The 19,981-nt window shown below is 29.9% G+C and overlaps 2 protein-coding genes and 1 long non-coding RNA gene across 7 annotated transcripts in view; 2 read left to right on the top strand and 1 right to left on the bottom strand.

Moving 5' to 3' along the window:
* The window catches only part of LOC133030922 (probable GTP diphosphokinase CRSH, chloroplastic), a 44,457-nt gene that overhangs the window by 14,563 nt on the left and 9,913 nt on the right, over positions 1–19,981 (bottom strand). The window contains exon 5 of one of the 2 annotated variants that reach the window (XM_061103985.1): positions 13,951–13,962. The exons of the other annotated variant lie outside the window; for it this stretch is intronic. The gene's annotated coding sequence lies outside the window, so the exon portion shown is untranslated. Of the gene's footprint in view, positions 1–13,950; positions 13,963–19,981 lie in introns of those variants that run through there. 2 annotated transcript variants of the gene reach the window in all.
* On the top strand, positions 12,281–15,179 carry LOC115722776 (coatomer subunit beta'-1-like). Of its 4 annotated transcripts, XR_009684452.1 has the most exons (6): positions 12,281–12,783; positions 13,538–13,564; positions 13,655–13,716; positions 13,806–13,903; positions 14,078–14,227; positions 14,702–15,179. XR_009684452.1 is itself a non-coding variant. In XM_061103990.1 (4 exons), the coding sequence occupies exons 1-4, from the start codon at positions 12,652–12,654 to the stop codon at positions 13,888–13,890; spliced, it is 306 nt and encodes a 101-aa protein (XP_060959973.1). In that variant the 5' UTR covers positions 12,284–12,651; the 3' UTR covers positions 13,891–14,071. The 4 variants fall into 4 exon arrangements, 2 of the variants coding, with proteins under 2 accessions (XP_060959973.1, XP_060959972.1); XR_009684453.1 differs by lacking the exon at positions 13,806–13,903 and having other exon boundaries at positions 12,282–12,783; XM_061103990.1 differs by lacking the exons at positions 14,078–14,227; positions 14,702–15,179 and having other exon boundaries at positions 12,284–12,783; positions 13,806–14,071.
* On the top strand, positions 16,408–17,491 carry LOC133030897 (uncharacterized). The gene is made up of 2 exons (XR_009684428.1): positions 16,408–16,526; positions 17,013–17,491. It is a non-coding gene; the product is annotated as an uncharacterized LOC133030897 (long non-coding RNA).

Genomic DNA, 19,981 nt, shown 5'->3' with positions numbered 1-19,981 from the left:
CGAGGTTTATGGAAAAACGTGATTAATTAAAATTTTGCTTTTTGATTAAACTTGTAAAACATATTACAAAAGACTCGGGATCCCGATTATAAAAATATTTACAAAAAGTTTAACTGTTTAACTATTACATCAAAATAAAAGTCGTCTAACGACGATTCTACAAAAATCTCGGCCTTCTTTGTCCCAGGGATCGTACGCTCCGGAGCCTAGCAGCCCCGACATGTACAATCTCATAAGCTCGCTCACGGTCCATCAGCTACAGCCTTGCCTTTACCTACACATGAACATAAACTGTGAGTCGACAGACTCAGTAAGAAAAGCATAATAATATCATACATAACTAACTGCCGTGTCCAACACGATACTGAGTCCCGCTACTGCCATGTCCAACATGGTACCGAGCCCACTCTTGCCATGTCCAACATGGTGCGAGTTTTGAACGTTCGGGGGACGGTACTATTGACAAGTATCCTCCGATCGGTCGAGCCGGTCATACTCACATTCTTGGTCATACTCCGGCTCGTACCGACGGGATAGGTCAATAGCACGAACCACCAACTAAATGTCGGCTGATCGGTCGAACCTGGTCATACTCCGCCGTCTTGGTCATACTCCGGCACATCTGTACCGACGTGACGGGGTTGGATGGTTCGAAGCCTAAATACATAACTAATGTAATCTAGCGGGCTTCCTACATGCACGCTAAACATGTAATCTACATATGCATACCGTTATACTAATCTTACACGGATTCCGATTTCGGGTGTGCGGTCAACCCGACCGGAACCGAAGCCGAGCGGCGGATTGCGGCTCCTAAACCATAAAAATCACAACGCTATAAGTTGACACGCTAAATCACTTCCGGGGACTAAAACTAAGAACTAAAAGTTTCCCTATCGATAAAAAGCATGGCAATACCCCTAAAAACCTAAAAACGAGGAATACTAGGGTTCGGAAAAATTCCCCAACCCGTACAGACCAGGTTGCCCAACCGAATTCCGGTTCGGGAATTATCGAACCCTCATCCGAATTCGGATGCACAACCGGAATTCCGGTTCCTCGCGAGCAGCCAACTAAAATTCTCATAACTCGACCAATTCAACCCCAATTGGTCCCAAACTTTCCGGACACTGCTCTAAACTATCCCTAGAACAAATCCAAGGCATCAAAACCACCCAGAAAACACATATACAAAAATCACCATTAAAGACCAAGCTTTGAGTTCCAAAACTCAAACTTGGTTAAATCCACTAACATGCATCCAAACCTAGTTAATTCTACTTAACTAAGCATGAATAAGCTTCTGAAAACATACAAGAACAACAGCAACAACATAGTAACAGATTACACACTATTTCATCAAAATCACACATTTTGCATAGAAAATTTTCAAGCTTTGCACAACCTATCTAGCATGCTTTCCAACCTAACTAAACATAATTAATCCAAACATTTGAACATAAAAATAACAACAATCACAAGCAAGAAGAACAACATTCAAATTAACATGCATTTACTCATATTTTCATCAAAAACTCAAGAATTTTAAGGAAGGAAGAAGATGAGCTAACCTAGCTTGCAAAGGATCTTAAGAATGGATGAAAGTTGCTTGGAAATCAAAGAGAAAATCAGTTCATGCACCCCAAATGCTTCAGCCGAAAATAGAGAGGAAAAGAGAGTGTTTCTTTGAAATTTTCTTTCTTTTCAACACTTAGACAAATTTTGTAAAAAATGGAGAATAAAACAAAGTCATTTATCTCATTTATTTCAGCCACAAAACAATTAAAATAAACATTTAATTTCCAAATAAAAGTCACTAAAAGACAAAAAGTCATTGGGGCAAAAAGACCATTTTGCCCCTCCATCATAAAATCACATAAATCATACTAAAGGGGTATTTTTGGGAAATTCTAAATTCCCGGCCATTCCCGACATTCCCAATGTCTAAAACCCGTCCCCAAAATACTAACATACTAAGTTGTGATTTCTACTGAGCCAAACGCCGAGTTCCAAAATACCGGACACCGGAAATGCGAAATATAAAAGCTACTGATGACATAATCATGCATTTCTGAATTCCGTAAATAACAGTAATAAATTATTTAAATAGCTATAAATAATTTCATAATTTAAACATAAACAACTGATAATTTCCAAATTAACTAAGCGGGCTTTACAGTTATATTATCGCGGATAGGATGATTAGGTTCATTAGCAAAATGATCAGACTGATAATCGTGATCACTTGCCTCTGAATTTACGGGCGCTCCTGGAATTTCCGTCTCCGCATTCTCGGAAAGGTGCTTTTTTTTACTCTTAAAAAGACCTTTGAAGATCTTATTAAGAGCTCCTTTAATTTCTTTTAAAGCTCCTTTCTTCTTTTGGCCTCTTGGCCTTTGAACATCAGTAAACTCAAAGCTTGGTGATGTGGCTGCATATCTCACGCTTTGAGATCTTGGTATATCAGAAAAAGACGACCTCCTTGTCCTTGTACTCAAAGTTGTTGGTATATCAGAAAAAGACGACCTCCTTGTACTATGATATAACTATTGGACAATTTTTTCTTTTTCTTTGAAAAATTATATTACTTTGATATATATATATATTACTTTGATATATATATATATAAGTATCAAGTTCTTCTCTAATAAATTTTTTGCAACAAAGTTATTAATAATTTTTTCTACTTTAAAATTCTATATTAATTTTATTTTTATTTAGTTTTTAATTACAAAGTATATTAAAATGATAAATTTTTATCTCTCTCCATAAAATTTATATATATACATATATATTATAATAGACATATATATATATATATGTATCTCTAAGAAAACCTAAAAAATAATTATATAAGAGCTAATATGATTTTTTTTAATTTATAACAACAGAAACATATGTATTAAGACATAATTTAAATGTGCTTAAATTTTATATATGATAGCAAACAGAAATTTATATATTACTCAGTTTGAAAATATCTAAGAAAATCTTTGTAATATAATATTAAGAAAATTAATAACAACAGAAACATATGTATTAAGACATAATTTAAATGTGCTTAAAGTTTACATATGATAGCAAACAGAAATTTATATATTACTCAGTTTGAAAATATCTAAGAAAATCTTTCTAATATAATATTAATAAAATTTATAACAACAGAAACATATATATATATATATTATAATAAAATCTTTATTATTACATTTTTATCCAAAATGAATTTCTTCTATTTTGGTCATCATCTTCACTCTCAAGATTCCTAGGAATAACAAATTCAAAGCTATTCCTAGGTGTAACAAATTCGAAACTCTCTTCTTCTTCTGTTATATTATCGCGGATAGGATGATTAGGTTCATTAGCAAAATGATCAGACTGATAATCGTGATCACTTGCCTCTGAATTTACGGGCGCTCCTGGAATTTTCGTCTCCGCATTCTCGGAAAGGTGTTTTTTTTTACTCTTAAAAAGACCTTTGAAGATCTTATTAAGAGCTCCTTTAATTTCTTTTAAAGCTCCTTTCTTCTTTTGGCCTCTTGGCCTTTGAACATCAGTAAACTCAAAGCTTGGTGATGTGGCTGCATATCTCACGCTTTGAGATCTTGGTATATCAGAAAAAGACGACCTCCTTGTCAGGGCCGGCCCTAGGCATAGGCGGGCTAGGCCCGTGCCTAGGGCCCACACTTTCCGGGGGCCCAAAATAAAAAAAAAAAATTATTAGGCTTTTATTTAAGTAAAATTTAAGTGTAATATAAGCAACAAAAATTCATAGCTTAGTTGGTTGAGGTGGATGGCATAATGTTTAAGGTCATGGGTTCAAATCCCATAACACTCTTTTTTTGATTTTTTTTTTATATATTTTTAAGGGCCCCAAAATTTAATCTTTCTTGGGCCCATATATTTTCAGGGCCGGCCCTGCTCCTTGTACTCAAAGTTGTTGGTATATCAGAAAAAGACGACCTCCTTGTACTATGATATAACTATTGGACAATTTTTTCTTTTTCTTTGAAAAATTATATTACTTTTATATATATATATATACAAGTATCAAGTTCTTCTCTAATAAATTTTTTGCAACAAAGTTATTAATAATTTTTTCTACTTTAAAATTCTATATTAATTTTATTTTTATTTAGTTTTTAATTACAAAGTATATTATAATGATAAATTTCTATCTCTCTCCATAAAATTTATATATATATATATTATAATAGACATATATATATGTATCTCTAAGAAAACCTAATAAATAATTATATAAGAGCTAATATGATTTTTTTTAATTTATAACAACAGAAACATATGTATTAAGACATAATTTAAATGTGCTTAAATTTTATATATGATAGCAAACAGAAATTTATATATTACTCAGTTTGAAAATATCTAAGAAAATCTTTGTAATATAATATTAAGAAAATTTATAACAACAGAAACATATGTATTAAGACATAATTTAAATGTGCTTAAATTTTACATATGATAGCAAACAGAAATTTATATATTACTCAGTTTGAAAATATCTAAGAAAATCTTTCTAATATAATATTAATAAAATTTATAACAACAGAAACATATATATATTATAATAAAATCTTTATTATTACATTTTTATCCAAAATGAATTTCTTCTATTTTGGTCATCATCTTCACTCTAAAGATTCCTAGGAATAACAAATTCAAAGCTATTCCTAGGTGTAACAAATTCGAAACTCTCTTCTTCTTCTGTTATATTATCGCGGATAGGATGATTAGGTTCATTAGCAAAATGATCAGACTGATAATCGTGATCACTTGCCTCTGAATTTACGGGCGCTCCTGGAATTTTCGTCTCCGCATTCTCGGAAAGGTGCTTTTTTTTACTCTTAAAAAGACCTTTGAAGATCTTATTAAGAGCTCCTTTAATTTCTTTTAAAGCTCCTTTCTTCTTTTGGCCTCTTGGCCTTTGAACATCAGTAAACTCAAAGCTTGGTGATGTGGCTGCATATCTCACGCTTTGAGATCTTGGTATATCAGAAAAAGACGACCTCCTTGTCAGGGCCGGCCCTAGGCATAGGCGGGCTAGGCCCGTGCCTAGGGCCCACACTTTCCGGGGGCCCAAAATAAAAAATAAAAAAAAAATATTAGGCTTTTATTTAAGTGAAATTTAAGTGTAATATAAGCAACAAAAATTCATAGCTTAGTTGGTTGAGGTGGATGGCATAATGTTTAAGGTCATCGGTTCAAATCCCATAACACTCTTTTTTTGATTTTTTTTTTATATATTTTTAAGGGCCCCAAAATTTAATCTTTCTTGGGCCCATATATTTTCAGGGCTGGCCCTGCAGATGAATGCACCAAATCCAAATCAGGTGGAACACCTGGAACCAACACAACAAACACCTAACCCTAATCAGGTGGAACCTCATGATGCACCTGCTGAATATGAGGAAGAAGACATGGAACCTGACCAAGAAAATGCTTCAAATATTCAGGATTATCAGCTAGTTCGAGACAGGGAAAGAAGGGTGCCAAAAGCAACACAGAGATATGGATTTAATGCTCTTGCTGACATGCTTGCATATGCATTTATAACTGCTACTGATCTGACCAGAATTGAGCCAAAGAACTATCTTGAAGCAATAACAAGTAAAGAAGCCAAGCTTTGGAACAAAGTTATGGATGATGAAATGGGATCACTAACCAAGAACAAGACTTGGATTGTGATAAGAAGACCTCATGGGAGAAGGGTAATAAGCTGCAAATGGCTTTTCAAGGTAAAACCAGGAATGAGGGAAGATGAACAACCAAGGTATAAGGCAAGGCTAGTTGCAAAGGGCTTTAGTCAAAAAGAAGGCATAGATTTTAATGAGATATTCTCACCAGTTGTGAAGTACAAGACAATAAGAATTATGCTTGCACTGGTTGCTCAATATGATCTAGAACTTGAGCAAATGGATGTCACTACAACATTCCTAAATGGAGATCTAGAATAAGAAATCTTTATGGAACAGCCAGAAGGCTATGAAAAAGGAAGTGCTAAGGACTATGTTTGTCACTTGAAAAAATCCTTATATGGATTAAAGCAGGCACCAAGGCAATGGAATAAAAGATTTGACTCTTTTATTACACAGCATGGTTTTGTAAGGAGCATGTATGACACTTGTCTATACTACAAAGGTTCAAGTATTCTTCAAGCTGAATACCTTCTACTATATGTAGATGACATGCTATTGATTAGCAAAGAAAGAACAAAGGTAGAAAGAATTAAAGAGATTCTGAAATCTGAATTTGAAATGAAAGATTTGGGGGCTGCAAGTAAGATACTTGGGATGAATATCCAGAGGGATAGGAAGGAGAACACTCTGTTTCTAAGTCAGAAAAACTACCTTGAAAAGGTAGTTAGCAAGTTTCAAATGAATGGCTCAAAACCTGCTACTCAACCTCTGTCAAGTCAATTTCAGTTAAGCAACAAAAATTGTCCAAAGACAGAAAAGGAGAAGAATGATATGAAGGACATACCATATTCGAATGTTATAGGTTCTCTCATGTACTCCATGGTCTGTACTCGACCTGATATTGCACATCTTTGCAAGTGTTCTAAGCAAATACATGGGGAACCCAGGAAAACTCCATTGGGCTGCTATGAAGTGGTTACTAAGATACATCAACATGACTACTGATCTGGGATTAAAGTTTAAAAGAAATCAAGACACAGTTCAGATAGAAGGCTTTGTAGATTCTGACTTTGCAGGAGATAGAGACTCAAGAAAATCAACAACAGCCTATGTATTTCTAATTTCAGGAAATTGTGTCAGTTGGAAATCACAAATTCAACCTGTTGTAGCTCTTTCAACCACAGAAGCTGAGTACATTGCTGCAACAGAAGCTCTCAAAGAAGGTCTATGGATTCAAGGCATGTTAAAAGAGCTAAAACTCTATGTTGGAAAAGCTACTGTTTTCACAGATAGCCAAAGTGCTCTATATCTTTGTAAAAATCCTGTCTTTCATGACAGAACAAAGCATATTGAAGTAAGGTATCACTTCATTAGAGAGAAAGTTACACAAGGGCAAATCAACATAGAAAAAGTGCCTAGTGAAGAGAACCCAGCAGATATGGGAACAAAGGTTTTAACACTTAGCAAGTTTCAGTACTGTGTGAAACTTCTAAGTATGGAAAAAGGCTAATCCGATTGTCACCTAGAACCATGATCTTCAGGGAATTTTTTCTTTCAAGGTTTATCTAGAACTGAGGTGGAATTTGTTGCTATATCAGTCCTAAATAAACCTTCTACCTAAAGACTAAGATGACATGGCATGTATAAAGACACTTCACTTGGCCTCTCTTGTTTCTTTGCTTTGTTTTCGATTATTTTAGTTAATTCTTTCTGTTATGTAACAACCTTTTGTAACCAGGATCCTTATGTTATAAAAGGAGGCCTTGGATCAATTTTTAGTTAGTGCAGAAATAAGATTGAGTGAAAAAATCAGGGAGATATTGTATGGTGAGGTTTTATTGTATCTTGTAGCAAGAAGGTTAGAGATGAAAGAGAGAGGAGCAGAATTGAGAAACCAGAAAGAAGCAAGGGTCTTCAAGGGTGTTTCCTAAGTGCTCTAAGTTTCATTTGAATATTGCTCAAGGGAGAAAGATCACCATTGTATCAAGTTCAAGTTATCTTGAACCAAGTTTGTAATCTGCCATTAATCATAGTGAAAAGGATTCCTTGAAGGGAGTTCAAGGAGAATAGGCTCTCTACTAATTGTAGAGGAAAGTTCGAACCCCTCTAAATCCTCTTGTGTCTTTTATTTTCTTTTCTCTGTTATTAATTTCTTGCTGGTTTTTATTTTTCTGGTTTATATGTCTTGTTAATTTCATATTTCAAATCAAGCTGAGGTTGTTAATTTGTAACAAATAGCAATACTAACAACTAATGTGTTGAATTAATTCTTAATTATTAATAAGGGCCCTTGTATTAAAGATATTTAAAAATAGGTGTGACAAAATCATAGACAAGCATTGAATTTCTTCAAGAGTTCATCCACACTAGTAAAAACAAAATTTTTTTAGAAAGTAAGAAGGAAAATTTAGATATATGAAATGGTAAGGGTGAAGATTGAAGAAGATTAGAAGAGTGAAGCTTGATTATGAGAGTGACATTTACTAGTAGAAACATCGTCAATCCCTTCTTTATCAGTACTGAATATTAAAACTCTTCTTATTTTGCTTCTGGTAGAATGCAAATAAACAAATAAATAAATAAATAACATTTATTTTCAACTTTTTTTTAATGAAAAATAAGACTTTAAAACAAATTATTTAATAATAGAGTATTAAGCTCAAAATAAATAGAAAAGTTAATAAAATGACGATATGCAGGAATTTAAGAGTTTCTTATCAAAAAGTAAGACACTTTGTTAGGAGAATGTTTAACAAAAAGTACAAAAGCATGAGAAATTACTTCATATACCATTTTTTTAATTTACAGTTTGAATTGCTCCGATAATTTTTATATAGGTTGCTATGTGGACTTTCGTAAAAATACAAAAAAAAGAAAAAAAACTACTTTTAAATGTAAAAAAAGTAAAAAATATTACCAAACTAAGAAAGTAAAGAACCACAATGATCAAATAAATAAAATTGATTTTTAAATTTTTAGTTCAGGCTTTTATTTAATATTTATTTCATGATTCTCTTTTAAATTTATAACCACAAACTTGTTTTTTATGTTATATACCCGATTACAAATCAAATCAATTCAATCTATATCCACAATTTTCTCAAGAAGTACATATAAAATTATATACTTAACATCTTGCTGAATTTGTTGTACTGTTTTTTTTTCATTCTCCAAATCTTTGAAGACCAAGAAGCATCATTCCTTACTTTTTTATAAATAAAACACCAAGGTCGCAATGATGGTTGACAATATTTGCTTCATGTGCTTGCTAATCGGTTTATCTTTCATTATACTTTTCAGCATTTGCTCAAAATAAATAGATTGGACATGCCAATGAAGTCAGTGCTTTAGTTTTTTTTTAAGACTTTGTCTATTGTAAAAACATTCAAAGAGGGCTAACTGTTTCATCTTTATCCTCGCATAATAAACATACCTTGTTAATATTTGTGTCAAACTTGGAGATCAATTTCCTAATTTTAAGATTCTGTAAAATTGTCAGCCACAAGATAAATATGTGCTTTATAGAACTTGGCGTTTGGTTGAAGGTAATGAAATAGAATGGAAAGGAAATGAAACAATCTTCATTCCATTCCTTTGTTTGGTTGCATATTAATGTGTTGGAATGCCATTCCAATGGAATGATCTTTCCACCATTTTAGTGGACTGACTATTCCATTTTAAAATGGAAGGAAAGACTATTCCAATGCATGATGAGAAAAAATTTAATAATTTTCTTATCAATTATTTTTATGTATTTTAAATTTTATTCCATTCCATTCCTATTCCCATTTCCATTCTCATTCCTATGTTTTCATTCCTTCCAACCAAACACTAGTGTAGTCCAAACTTCATTGTTTCATCTCACATTTTCTCTGTTTTTAGAAAGAGAATGCTATGGCCAACCTTGATACTATATGACTCAGTTGCGAAGCTTGATATATCCACTTTATCTATGAATAAATTTTTAACTGCTACTATTCTTTTCTAGTACCAGCTACTCTCAATCGAAGCAAGGGGAGCTTGTCTTCGAATCTAAGGGAGAATCTTAGTTGGTTAATCAAGATCTAAAGGTAAATTGTTGTAAGAGTCTTTGTTGTACTGCTTTACATCCATTTAATTTACAAACTGGAATTTGTATCTTAAGATTAATTTTTATTGGAGGTTATTTACCATACTAAGGCAGTTAGACTCAAAATAAACATGTTGGGTTTATTAAATTATTTTAGTGTACTAATTTAGCTAAATAATCCCATTTGAATATCGAGAAACACTTTATTATGTTTATTCCTTGGAGATATAATATCACCTTTGTTATTAGGCATGATCATACAAAACTTAACTTATTTATAATTATAAGGCAATTGTTAGAATTTATTTACATATACTTTGATTTATTTTCTTAGATTAAAGTGATGATATACATTAGTCACTATTGAAGACTGTTTGTAGTACTAATTAAATTTAATTCCTCACATATAATTAAATTTAAAATTTATTTAAATATTTCCAACAAAATAAATAAATTTACATATTAATTAAATCTTTACATAAACACAAAATAATAAAATAAATAAATTTACATATTAACCGAACATTTACATAACACAACTCTTATTTACTCTTCATGAGGAGGATGAGCATCTCTAAGAAAAGAAGAATCATCACAATTGAAGGGAAGATGGACCATCATAGGAAGACGACGATGAAGATGATACTGGCGATGGAGCATTTAAGCACATATAGCTCATGTCTACTTGCAACTTCTCATATAGATAAGGTAATTGAATGTATCCCCTCTTGTATTCCTTCTCCAGTTTCATAACAATATTACTGCTTAAAAACTTTCTCATATATTCCTTGCAGCAATCTTTGCCCGTGCAAAGAATTTGTTGATCGGTGCCGTGTATTACACTTGAATCGTCAAATTTAAGCATATAAGCTTGGTTGCACCCTCGAAATAGTCTACTTCCATATGAATCAATAATATAACAAGCATGAAGTTCTAGTTTTAAGACAAAGAAGTGATCGTTTCAACCCACGACGAAAATTTTCGGCTCTGTTGTTAAATCCTTAGTTATGTTCTCCCACATATTGTCTAAAGAGAACATATCTTTCAACAAGGCGAATTTTTCAACCCCGAACATCCCCGTTACTGACCTATCTGTGCAAATAGAGACTGGTCTGATACCAACATTTATCACAGTCTCTATATCGAAGTGATTGTTGGAAAATTTGTTCTCGTAATAAGAGGATTCGTTGCTGAGTGCTTGCCACTCAGAAGAGCCTTGCAGGATTAGGGATTCAAATTGTACCCTTGTGGGGATTAATTTTGGGTTGCAGTGAAGCCAGTGAGCAATGAGTATTGCTATCACAGAACAAGCGCCGTATCCAGAAGCTAATCGGCTCGTTTGATCGAAGGAAGCAAATAAAACTGGAACTTTCAACAATGCTTCTTTATCTTGACTCAATAATTTTAGTGGTGATGACCACTCAGTTAAATTTTGCTCCTGTAATTATTAACAAAAATTTATTAATGAATTATACATACACTCTAAAACTCATTCATAAACATACATAACATAATTAAAAATATATATGTGAATCTCATAGCTAGCTAGTTGTGTTATGAATTTAATACAATAACAATAGTTTCATTTTTTTTAAAAAAAAAATCTATGTTCTTGTTAATCTAATAATCCAAACGTTACTATAAGACATGATTTGCACAAATTATTAATATTGTATTTATTTTAAATAATGTTCCAAGAAATTTTTTAGAGAATTTTTGTTACCTTGAAATTTTCCTGTCTTTCCCATATTATAATATCTTGTTGAGAGTAACTTTTCTCTTCCGTTGTAATTTGTTTTAGTTGGTTTGATGGAGTTCCCTATATTAAAAAAAGAAAAAAAAATATTAGTTTTTATAAATTACACTCTTTCAATCAATTGATCATATATTTTACAATTAAAAAAAATGAAGTGTCATTGGTCAAAAAATAATAATAATAATAAAAAATCTTAAAATAACAAGATTAATAATTAATCAAAAATGGTAGTGTCATAATTTTGCTTAATCAAGCTATTGAATTTATTAATTCAAATTTTAAGTTGTACTGATAAGAAGTTTTCCAATGTAATTTTCTGTACAAAGCATAATTAAAAGTAGTCATATATATGATTAATCCATTTTCCTTTGTAATAATAAGTCATGAGCTTAATTTGTACAGAAAACTAGAATTATTGATTTGGTTTAATTTGTTATTGCTTTTGGGGTATTTATGTTATACTTAATATATCTCACTCACTACTTCACTCTCTTAAAGTTAATTAATTCTCTTTCACTAATAAATGAAGAATTCATGAATGAATTAAAGAAGAAAAAAGAAGAAGAAGAAGAATAGAGGAAGATTTTAGTTACCATCAAAATTTATATGAAGGATGCCTTTTTTGTTTCCATACTTAATTACTACTTCAACTTCAACACACACTCAAATAATAATAATTTTTTTCTTTTCTCTAAGTAACACTTAACACCCTACGGTTTATATATATATATAGAATATCATTAATATAATTATACTCAAATAAGGATTTATATTTAACTTTTAATTTATTTTTATTTAAAAAAAGATAGATATTTCACCGAATGATTTTTTTTATTTAATAAAATTAATTATTTTAAACTATCATAATTTAATTTTGTAAAGTTTGAATTTATTGGGTATTTATGTAATAAAAGTGATTTAAAATGGGCCTTAGAATTGAGAGGAGCCCATATTGACACAGTTCTTCTTCTTCGTCTTCTTCCTTCTTATCCAAACGCCATACTTACTTACCTTACTTCAATTCAAACCAGAGACAGAGAGATAACCAACAACAACAACAACCACTCTCTTCTCATTACCAACCTCAACAATGGCTGCTTCCACTCGAATTCCCTTTCCAAAAGCGGACTCATCATCATCATCCATTAGAGTTTCTCTAAAGACCAATGGTTGCGGTGTTTCCGACCTTGGGTTCGTCACTTCGGAGCTCAGTGGAGTCAAAATCTCTAAAGTTGACTCCTTTCAACCTGTCCGACCCATCTTCACCAAATTCTCTCCTGCTCTTCAACCTGTTGCTCGTACGGTTTTCTCCTTTCTTTGTTTCACTTTCTTGTTCTTCAGCTCTTGTTTTTTCCGACAAAGAATGTCTGGGTTATGTTTAATTGAGCTAAAATTCGGGTATTCTTTAAATGCCTAAAATTTATAACTATTTTCCTCTTCTTCTTTTTTTTTCTCTCCCTAAATTTCCCGGGAACCAAACAGAAAGGTTTTGTTATAAATGCGGTATAATTTTATTTATTTATTCTGCTAAATAATTACTTTTGTACCAATTAGCTTAATGTAGCTCTTTCATCAAAACAATATTTGAAAATTTTATCCACAAAATATACTTTGTATATATAAATTTGCTGTTTTTGTGTAAAGGACTCTCTCATATAAGTTTTTCATGGTGTGACTTGTTGTCACTTCAGAAAGTTTGGTTCTTGAATTTAAAGTACAGTATGTTAAAATGGGTGAGAATTGTTTAATTCAATATTTGTGTTAGGCAGTGGGATTGAAGTAAAGGTTGTTTTTTGTTTTCTTACAAATGTGTTGGTGGAAAGGTGCTTACAATGTGTTCCCTTGGTTATTCTTCTTATGCATTAAGTGTTTTTATGTTCTCTGATGTAGTAATTGAACTGAAATTCACTTTCCCAGTTGTATTTTCTGCCTAACAGCTCAAGTGTTTCTGTTTCTGTTAGCTTGGATTGAGTCTACATTGTAGGATTAGGTGCCATTACCAAAATTTTTAATTGGAGCTAACAAATTGTGATTGTCCTATATTGTTTTCAGGAAAATCAGCAAGCACTGAAATTTGAGGTGGTACTACAGTTGTTTTATATTTTATTCTATAAACTAAATATTTTTAATAATTTATTTATTGATATTTCTTCTTATATTTTAAATCAGATGGAATTTGCTCAAAACTCTGAGAGAGTCAAATCAGTAGATGTGCATCCAACTCATCCATGGTAAAATAAATTTAGTTCTTTGAAATTAAACTAAATAATATGATACTAATTATTGGGTAATTAATTATATTAATTTTTAATTCATTCAGGATTCTAACAAGTTTATATAGTGGAAATGTTACTCTATGGAACCACCAATCCCAAGCAAGGGCCCAAAAATGGACAATTCTCTAATTTCCAAACTTATGTAATAATTTCCTTCATTTGAAACATTCTTCTAATTAATAACATTTTTTGCTCACATTGTTTCAGAAATTAGAAAAATCTTTCAAAGTCACAAACTCACCAAGTACATAACATTCATTAATACACATTCCAAACCAAGTGATGAGTTATAATAAAATTTTTCTTTTTTCTTTAGTGAGATCAGCAAAGTTCATAGCTAGCAAAAATTGGATTGTAACTGGCTCTGATGACGGATTCATTCGCGTTTACAATTATAAAACAATGGAGAAAATCATAGAGGTTGAAGCACACAAAGACTTCATTAGATGTGTTGTTGTCCATTTTGGTATGTATATTACTTTATTTTTCATTATGTAATGATTTTGTTAGAAGATATTAATGGTCCTGGCTGGTCGGGCTTTTAAAAATTATTTTTGGATTTTTTAAGCTCCAAAAGTATTTTTATTGGTTGGTAAATCAATAAATTTTAGTTTTTAACTGTAACAAAATTAGTTTTAGTAGTTTTTACAAAAAGAGAGATTTTCGAAAAACTAAAAGCAGAAAACAAAAACTCAGCATTATAATTTTGCTGAATAGTCCTAATTTATGTTTTTTAATAATCTTTGTGGTCGTTAATAATAAATTAGTTTGGAACTTTGTGTTCTTTCTGAGCTTTCTATAATAATCACTGTCTCTATGGATGGAACTGCTCGTTTATGGCATTTTTCACTTATAAGTAAACTATTTATATTCATTTATATAAAGATATATATATATATTTTATGTAATTCTTACTCTGGTAATTTTAATTGATTTGTAGGCTTGAAAATACTTTTAATTATGATCTTGGAAGAGTTTGGGCCGTTGAATCCATCAAAGGAATAAATCACTAAGCTTATTTGCTTATTTTTAAAAATTTCCAAATTATTTATTCATCTTCTTACTTTTATTGTGTGATCATATATGTACTAACATTACTTTTTCTTTTAGGGTTGTCTTTGGTTTTGACAAAGGATTTTGCATTGTCAAGATAATGAAAGGTGAAGATTCTGTATTAAGTGGTCAAACCTAAAAGAGTGTCATGATAAAAAATAAATGAAAATAAGCTAATTTCAAAGTTGACTTGAACTTAGTATATATGTTGTTTTTTGATAAGTTATGTAAAACAAATAATATTCTCAATTTTTTTTTAATGTGTGTTCATTGTAATAATCTTCCATGAAAAGCTACAATTTTTATTTGTTCAAACTAATATGGCTTTTTCATATATTTAAATTAAAAACAATTACCAAGTTTTATGTCTCATTTTAGTATGAATAGATTTCTTTAAGGAAGAGTAAATTTTTTAATGAAAAAAAAGAGGAAAGAAATAAAAAAAAATTAAGTGGGCAAACATGAATCCAAATCAATTAATAGCAATACTAACAACTAATGTGTTGAATTAATTCTTAATTATTAATAAGGGCCCTTGTATTAAAGATATTTAAAAATAGGTGTGACAAAATCATAGACAAGCATTGAATTTCTTCAAGAGTTCAACCACACTAGTAAAAACCAAATTTTTTAAGAAAGTAAGAAGGAAATTTTAGATATATGAAATGGTAAGGGTGAAGATTGAAGAAGATTAGAAGAGTGAAGCTTGATTATGAGAGTGACATTTACTAGTAGAAACAGTTAATCCCTTGTTTATCAGTACTGAATATTAAAACTCTTTTGCTTCTGGTAGAATGCAAATAAACAATTAAACAAATAAATAACATTTATTTTCAACTTTTTTTTAATGAAAAATAAGACTTTAAAACAAATTATTTAATAATAGAGTATTAAGCTCAAAACAAATAGAAAATTTAATAAAATGACGATCTGCAAGAATTTAAGAGTCTCTTATCAAGAAATGAGACACTTTGTTAGGAGAATGTTTAACAAAAAGTACAAAAGCATGAGAAATTACTTCATACACTATTTTTTAATTTACAGTTTGAATTGCTCCGATAATTTTTATATATGCTGCTATATGGACTTCCGTAAAAATACAAAAAAAAAAAAAAAAACAAAAACTACTTTTAAATGTAAAAAAACTAAAAAATATTACCAAACTAAGAAAGTAAAGAACGACAATTAATGATCAAATAAATAAAATTGATTTTTAAATTTTTAGTTCACGGTTTTATTTAATATTTATTTCATGATTTTCTTTTAAATTTATAACCATAAACTTGTTTTTTATTTTATATACCCGATTACAAATCAAATCAATCCAATCTATATCCAAAATTTTCTCAAGAAGTACATGTAAAATTATATACTTAATATCCTGCTGAATTTGTGTACTGTTTTTTTTTTTCATTCTCCAAATCTTTGAAGACCAAGAAGCATCATTCTTTATTTTTTTATAAATAATACACCAAGGTCGCAATGATGGTTGCAATATTTGCTTCATGTGCTTGCTAATCGGTTTATCTTTCATTATACTTTTCAGCATTTGCTCAAAATAAACAGACTGGACATGCCAATCAAGTCAGTGCTTTAGATTGTAACTGGCTCTGATGACGGATTCATTCGTGTTTACAATTATGAAACAATGGAGAAAATCATAGAGGTTGAAGCACACAAAGACTTCATTAGATGTGTTGTTGTCCATTTTGGTATGTATATTACTTTAATATTTTTTTCATTATGTAATGATTTTGTTAGAAGATATTAATGGTCCTGGTTGGTCGGGCTTTTAAAAATTATTTTTGGATTTTTTAAGCTCCAAAAGTATTTTTATTGGTTGGTAAATCAATAAATTTTAGTTTTTAACTGTAACAAAATTAGTTTTAGTAGTTTTTACAAAAAGAGAGATTTTCGAAAAACTAAAAGCAGAAAACAAAAACTCAGCATTATAATTTTGCTGAATAGTCCTTAATTTATGTTTTTTAATAATCTTTGTGGTCGTTAATAATAAATTAGTTTGGAACTTTGTGTTCTTTCTGAGCTTTCTATAATAATCACTGTCTCTATGGATGGAACTGCTCGTTTATGGCATTTTTCACTTATAAGTAAACTATTTATATTCATTTATATAAAGATATATATATATATATATATTTTATGTAATTCTTACTCTGGTAATTTTAATTGATTTGTAGGCTTGAAAATACTTTTAATTATGATCTTGGAAGAGTTTGGGCCGTTGAATCCATCAAAGGAATAAATCACTAAGCTTATTTGCTTATTTTTAAAAATTTCCAAATTATTTATTCATCTTCTTACTTTTATTGTGTGATCATATATGTACTAACATTACTTTTTCTTTTAGGGTTGTCTTTGGTTTTGACAAAGGATTTTGCATTGTCAAGATAATGAAAGGTGAAGATTCTGTATTAAGTGGTCAAACCTAAAAGAGTGTCATGATAAAAAAATAAATGAAAATAAGCTAATTTCAAAGTTGACTTGAACTTAGTATATATGTTGTTTTTTGATAAGTTATGTAAAACAAATAATATTCTCAATTTTTTTTTAATGTGTGTTCATTGTAATAATCTTCCATGAAAAGCTACAATTTTTATTTGTTCAAACTAATATGGCTTTTTCATATATTTAAATTAAAAACAATTACCAAGTTTTATGTCTCATTTTAGTATGAATAGATTTCTTTAAGGAAGAGTAAATTTTTTAATGAAAAAAAAGAGGAAAGAAATAAAAAAAATTAAGTGGGCAAACATGAATCCAAATCAATTAATAGCAATACTAACAACTAATGTGTTGAATTAATTCTTAATTATTAATAAGGGCCCTTGTATTAAAGATATTTAAAAATAGGTGTGACAAAATCATAGACAAGCATTGAATTTCTTCAAGAGTTCAACCACACTAGTAAAAACCAAATTTTTTAAGAAAGTAAGAAGGAAATTTTAGATATATGAAATGGTAAGGGTGAAGATTGAAGAAGATTAGAAGAGTGAAGCTTGATTATGAGAGTGACATTTACTAGTAGAAACAGTTAATCCCTTGTTTATCAGTACTGAATATTAAAACTCTTTTGCTTCTGGTAGAATGCAAATAAACAATTAAACAAATAAATAACATTTATTTTCAACTTTTTTTTATGAAAAATAAGACTTTAAAACAAATTATTTAATAATAGAGTATTAAGCTCAAAACAAATAGAAAATTTAATAAAATGACGATCTGCAAGAATTTAAGAGTCTCTTATCAAGAAATGAGACACTTTGTTAGGAGAATGTTTAACAAAAAGTACAAAAGCATGAGAAATTACTTCATACACTATTTTTTAATTTACAGTTTGAATTGCTCCAATAATTTTTATATAGGCTGCTATATGGACTTCCGTAAAAATACAAAAAAAAAAAAAAACAAAAACTACTTTTAAATGTAAAAAAACTAAAAAATATTACCAAACTAAGAAAGTAAAGAACGACAATTAATGATCAAATAAATAAAATTGATTTTTAAATTTTTAGTTCACGGTTTTATTTAATATTTATTTCATGATTTTCTTTTAAATTTATAACCATAAACTTGTTTTTTATTTTATATACCCGATTACAAATCAAATCAATCCAATCTATATCCAAAATTTTCTCAAGAAGTACATATAAAATTATATACTTAATATCCTGCTGAATTTGTGTATTGTTTTTTTTTTTCATTCTCCAAATCTTTGAAGACCAAGAAGCATCATTCTTTATTTTTTTATAAATAATACACCAAGTTCGCAATGATGGTTGCAATATTTGCTTCATGTGCTTGCTAATCAGTTTATCTTTCATTATACTTTTCAGCATTTGCTCAAAATAAACAGACTGGACATGCCAATCAAGTCAGTGCTTTAGTTTTTTTTAAGACTTTGTCTATTGTAGAAACATTCAAAGAGGGCTAACTGTTTCATCTTTATCCTCACATAATAAACATACCTTATTAATATTTGTGTCAAACTTGGAGATCAATTTCCTAATTCTAAGATTCTGTAAAATTGTCAGCCACAAGATAAATATGTGCTTTATAGAACTTGGCGTTTGCTTGAAGGTAATGAAATAGAATGTAAAGGAAAGGAAACAATCTTCATTCCATTCCTTTGTTTAGTTGCATATTAATGTGTTGGAATGCCATTCCAATGGAATGATCTTTCCACCATTTTGGTGGAATGACTATTCCATTTTAAAATGGAAGGAAAGACTATTCCAATGCATGATGAGAAAAAATTTAATAATTTTCTTATCAATTATTTTTATGTATTTTAAATTTTATTCCATTCCATTCCTATTCCTATTCCCATTTCCATTCTCATTCCTATATTTTCATTCCTTCCAACCAAACGCTAGTGTAGTCCAAACTTCATTGTTTCATCTCACATTTTCTCTGTTTTTAGAAAGAGAATGTTATGGCCAACCTTAATACTATATGACTCAGTTGCGAAGCTTGATATATCAACTTTATCTATGAATAAATTTTTAACTGCTACTATTCTTTTCTAGTACCAGCTACTCTCAATCGAAGCAAGGGGAGCTTGTCTTCGAATCTAAGGGAGAATCTTGGTTGGTTAATCAAGATCTAAAGGTAAATTGTTGTAAGAATCTTTGTTGTACTGTTTTACATCCATTTAATTTACAAACTGGAATTTGTATCTTAAGATTAATTTTTATTGGAGGTTATTTACCATACTAAGGCAGTTAGACTCAAAATAAACATGTTGGGCTTATTAAATTTTTTTAGTGTACTAATTTAGCTAAATAATCCCATTTGAATATCGAGAAACACTTTATTATGTTTATTCCTTGGAGATATAATATCACCTTTGTTATTAGGCATGATCATACAAAACTTAACTTATTTATAATTATAAGGCAATTGTTAGAATTTATTTACATATACTTTGATTTATTTTCTTAGATTAAAGTAATGATATACATTAGTCACTATTGAAGACTGTTTGTAGTACTAATTAAATTTAATTCCTCACATATAATTAAATTTAAAATTTATTTAAATATTTCCAACAAAATAAATAAATTTACATATTAATTAAATCTTTACATAAACACAAAATAATAAAATAAATAAATTTACATATTAACCGAACATTTACATAACACAA

Source organism: Cannabis sativa, chromosome 9, assembly GCF_029168945.1.
Source record: "Cannabis sativa cultivar Pink pepper isolate KNU-18-1 chromosome 9, ASM2916894v1, whole genome shotgun sequence".
NCBI classification, from domain to species: Eukaryota; Viridiplantae; Streptophyta; class Magnoliopsida; order Rosales; family Cannabaceae; genus Cannabis; species Cannabis sativa.
Note: the sequence above shows the minus strand (reverse complement) of the source record. Positions and strands in the feature narration are given on the sequence as shown.

What these genes read in the sequence shown, in the direction of transcription:
- LOC115722776 (XM_061103989.1), top strand. Translation starts at nt 12,576, where the DNA reads ATGGCTGCTTCCACTCGAATTCCCTTTCCAAAAGCGGACTCATCATCA. An exon ending in TGCTCTTCAACCTGTTGCTC is followed by an intron (nt 12,784 to 14,077) that starts GTACGGTTTTCT and finishes TTTTTTCTTTAG; the next exon opens with TGAGATCAGCAAAGTTCATA. An exon ending in ATGTGTTGTTGTCCATTTTG is followed by an intron (nt 14,228 to 14,701) that starts GTATGTATATTA and finishes ATTGATTTGTAG; the next exon opens with GCTTGAAAATACTTTTAATT.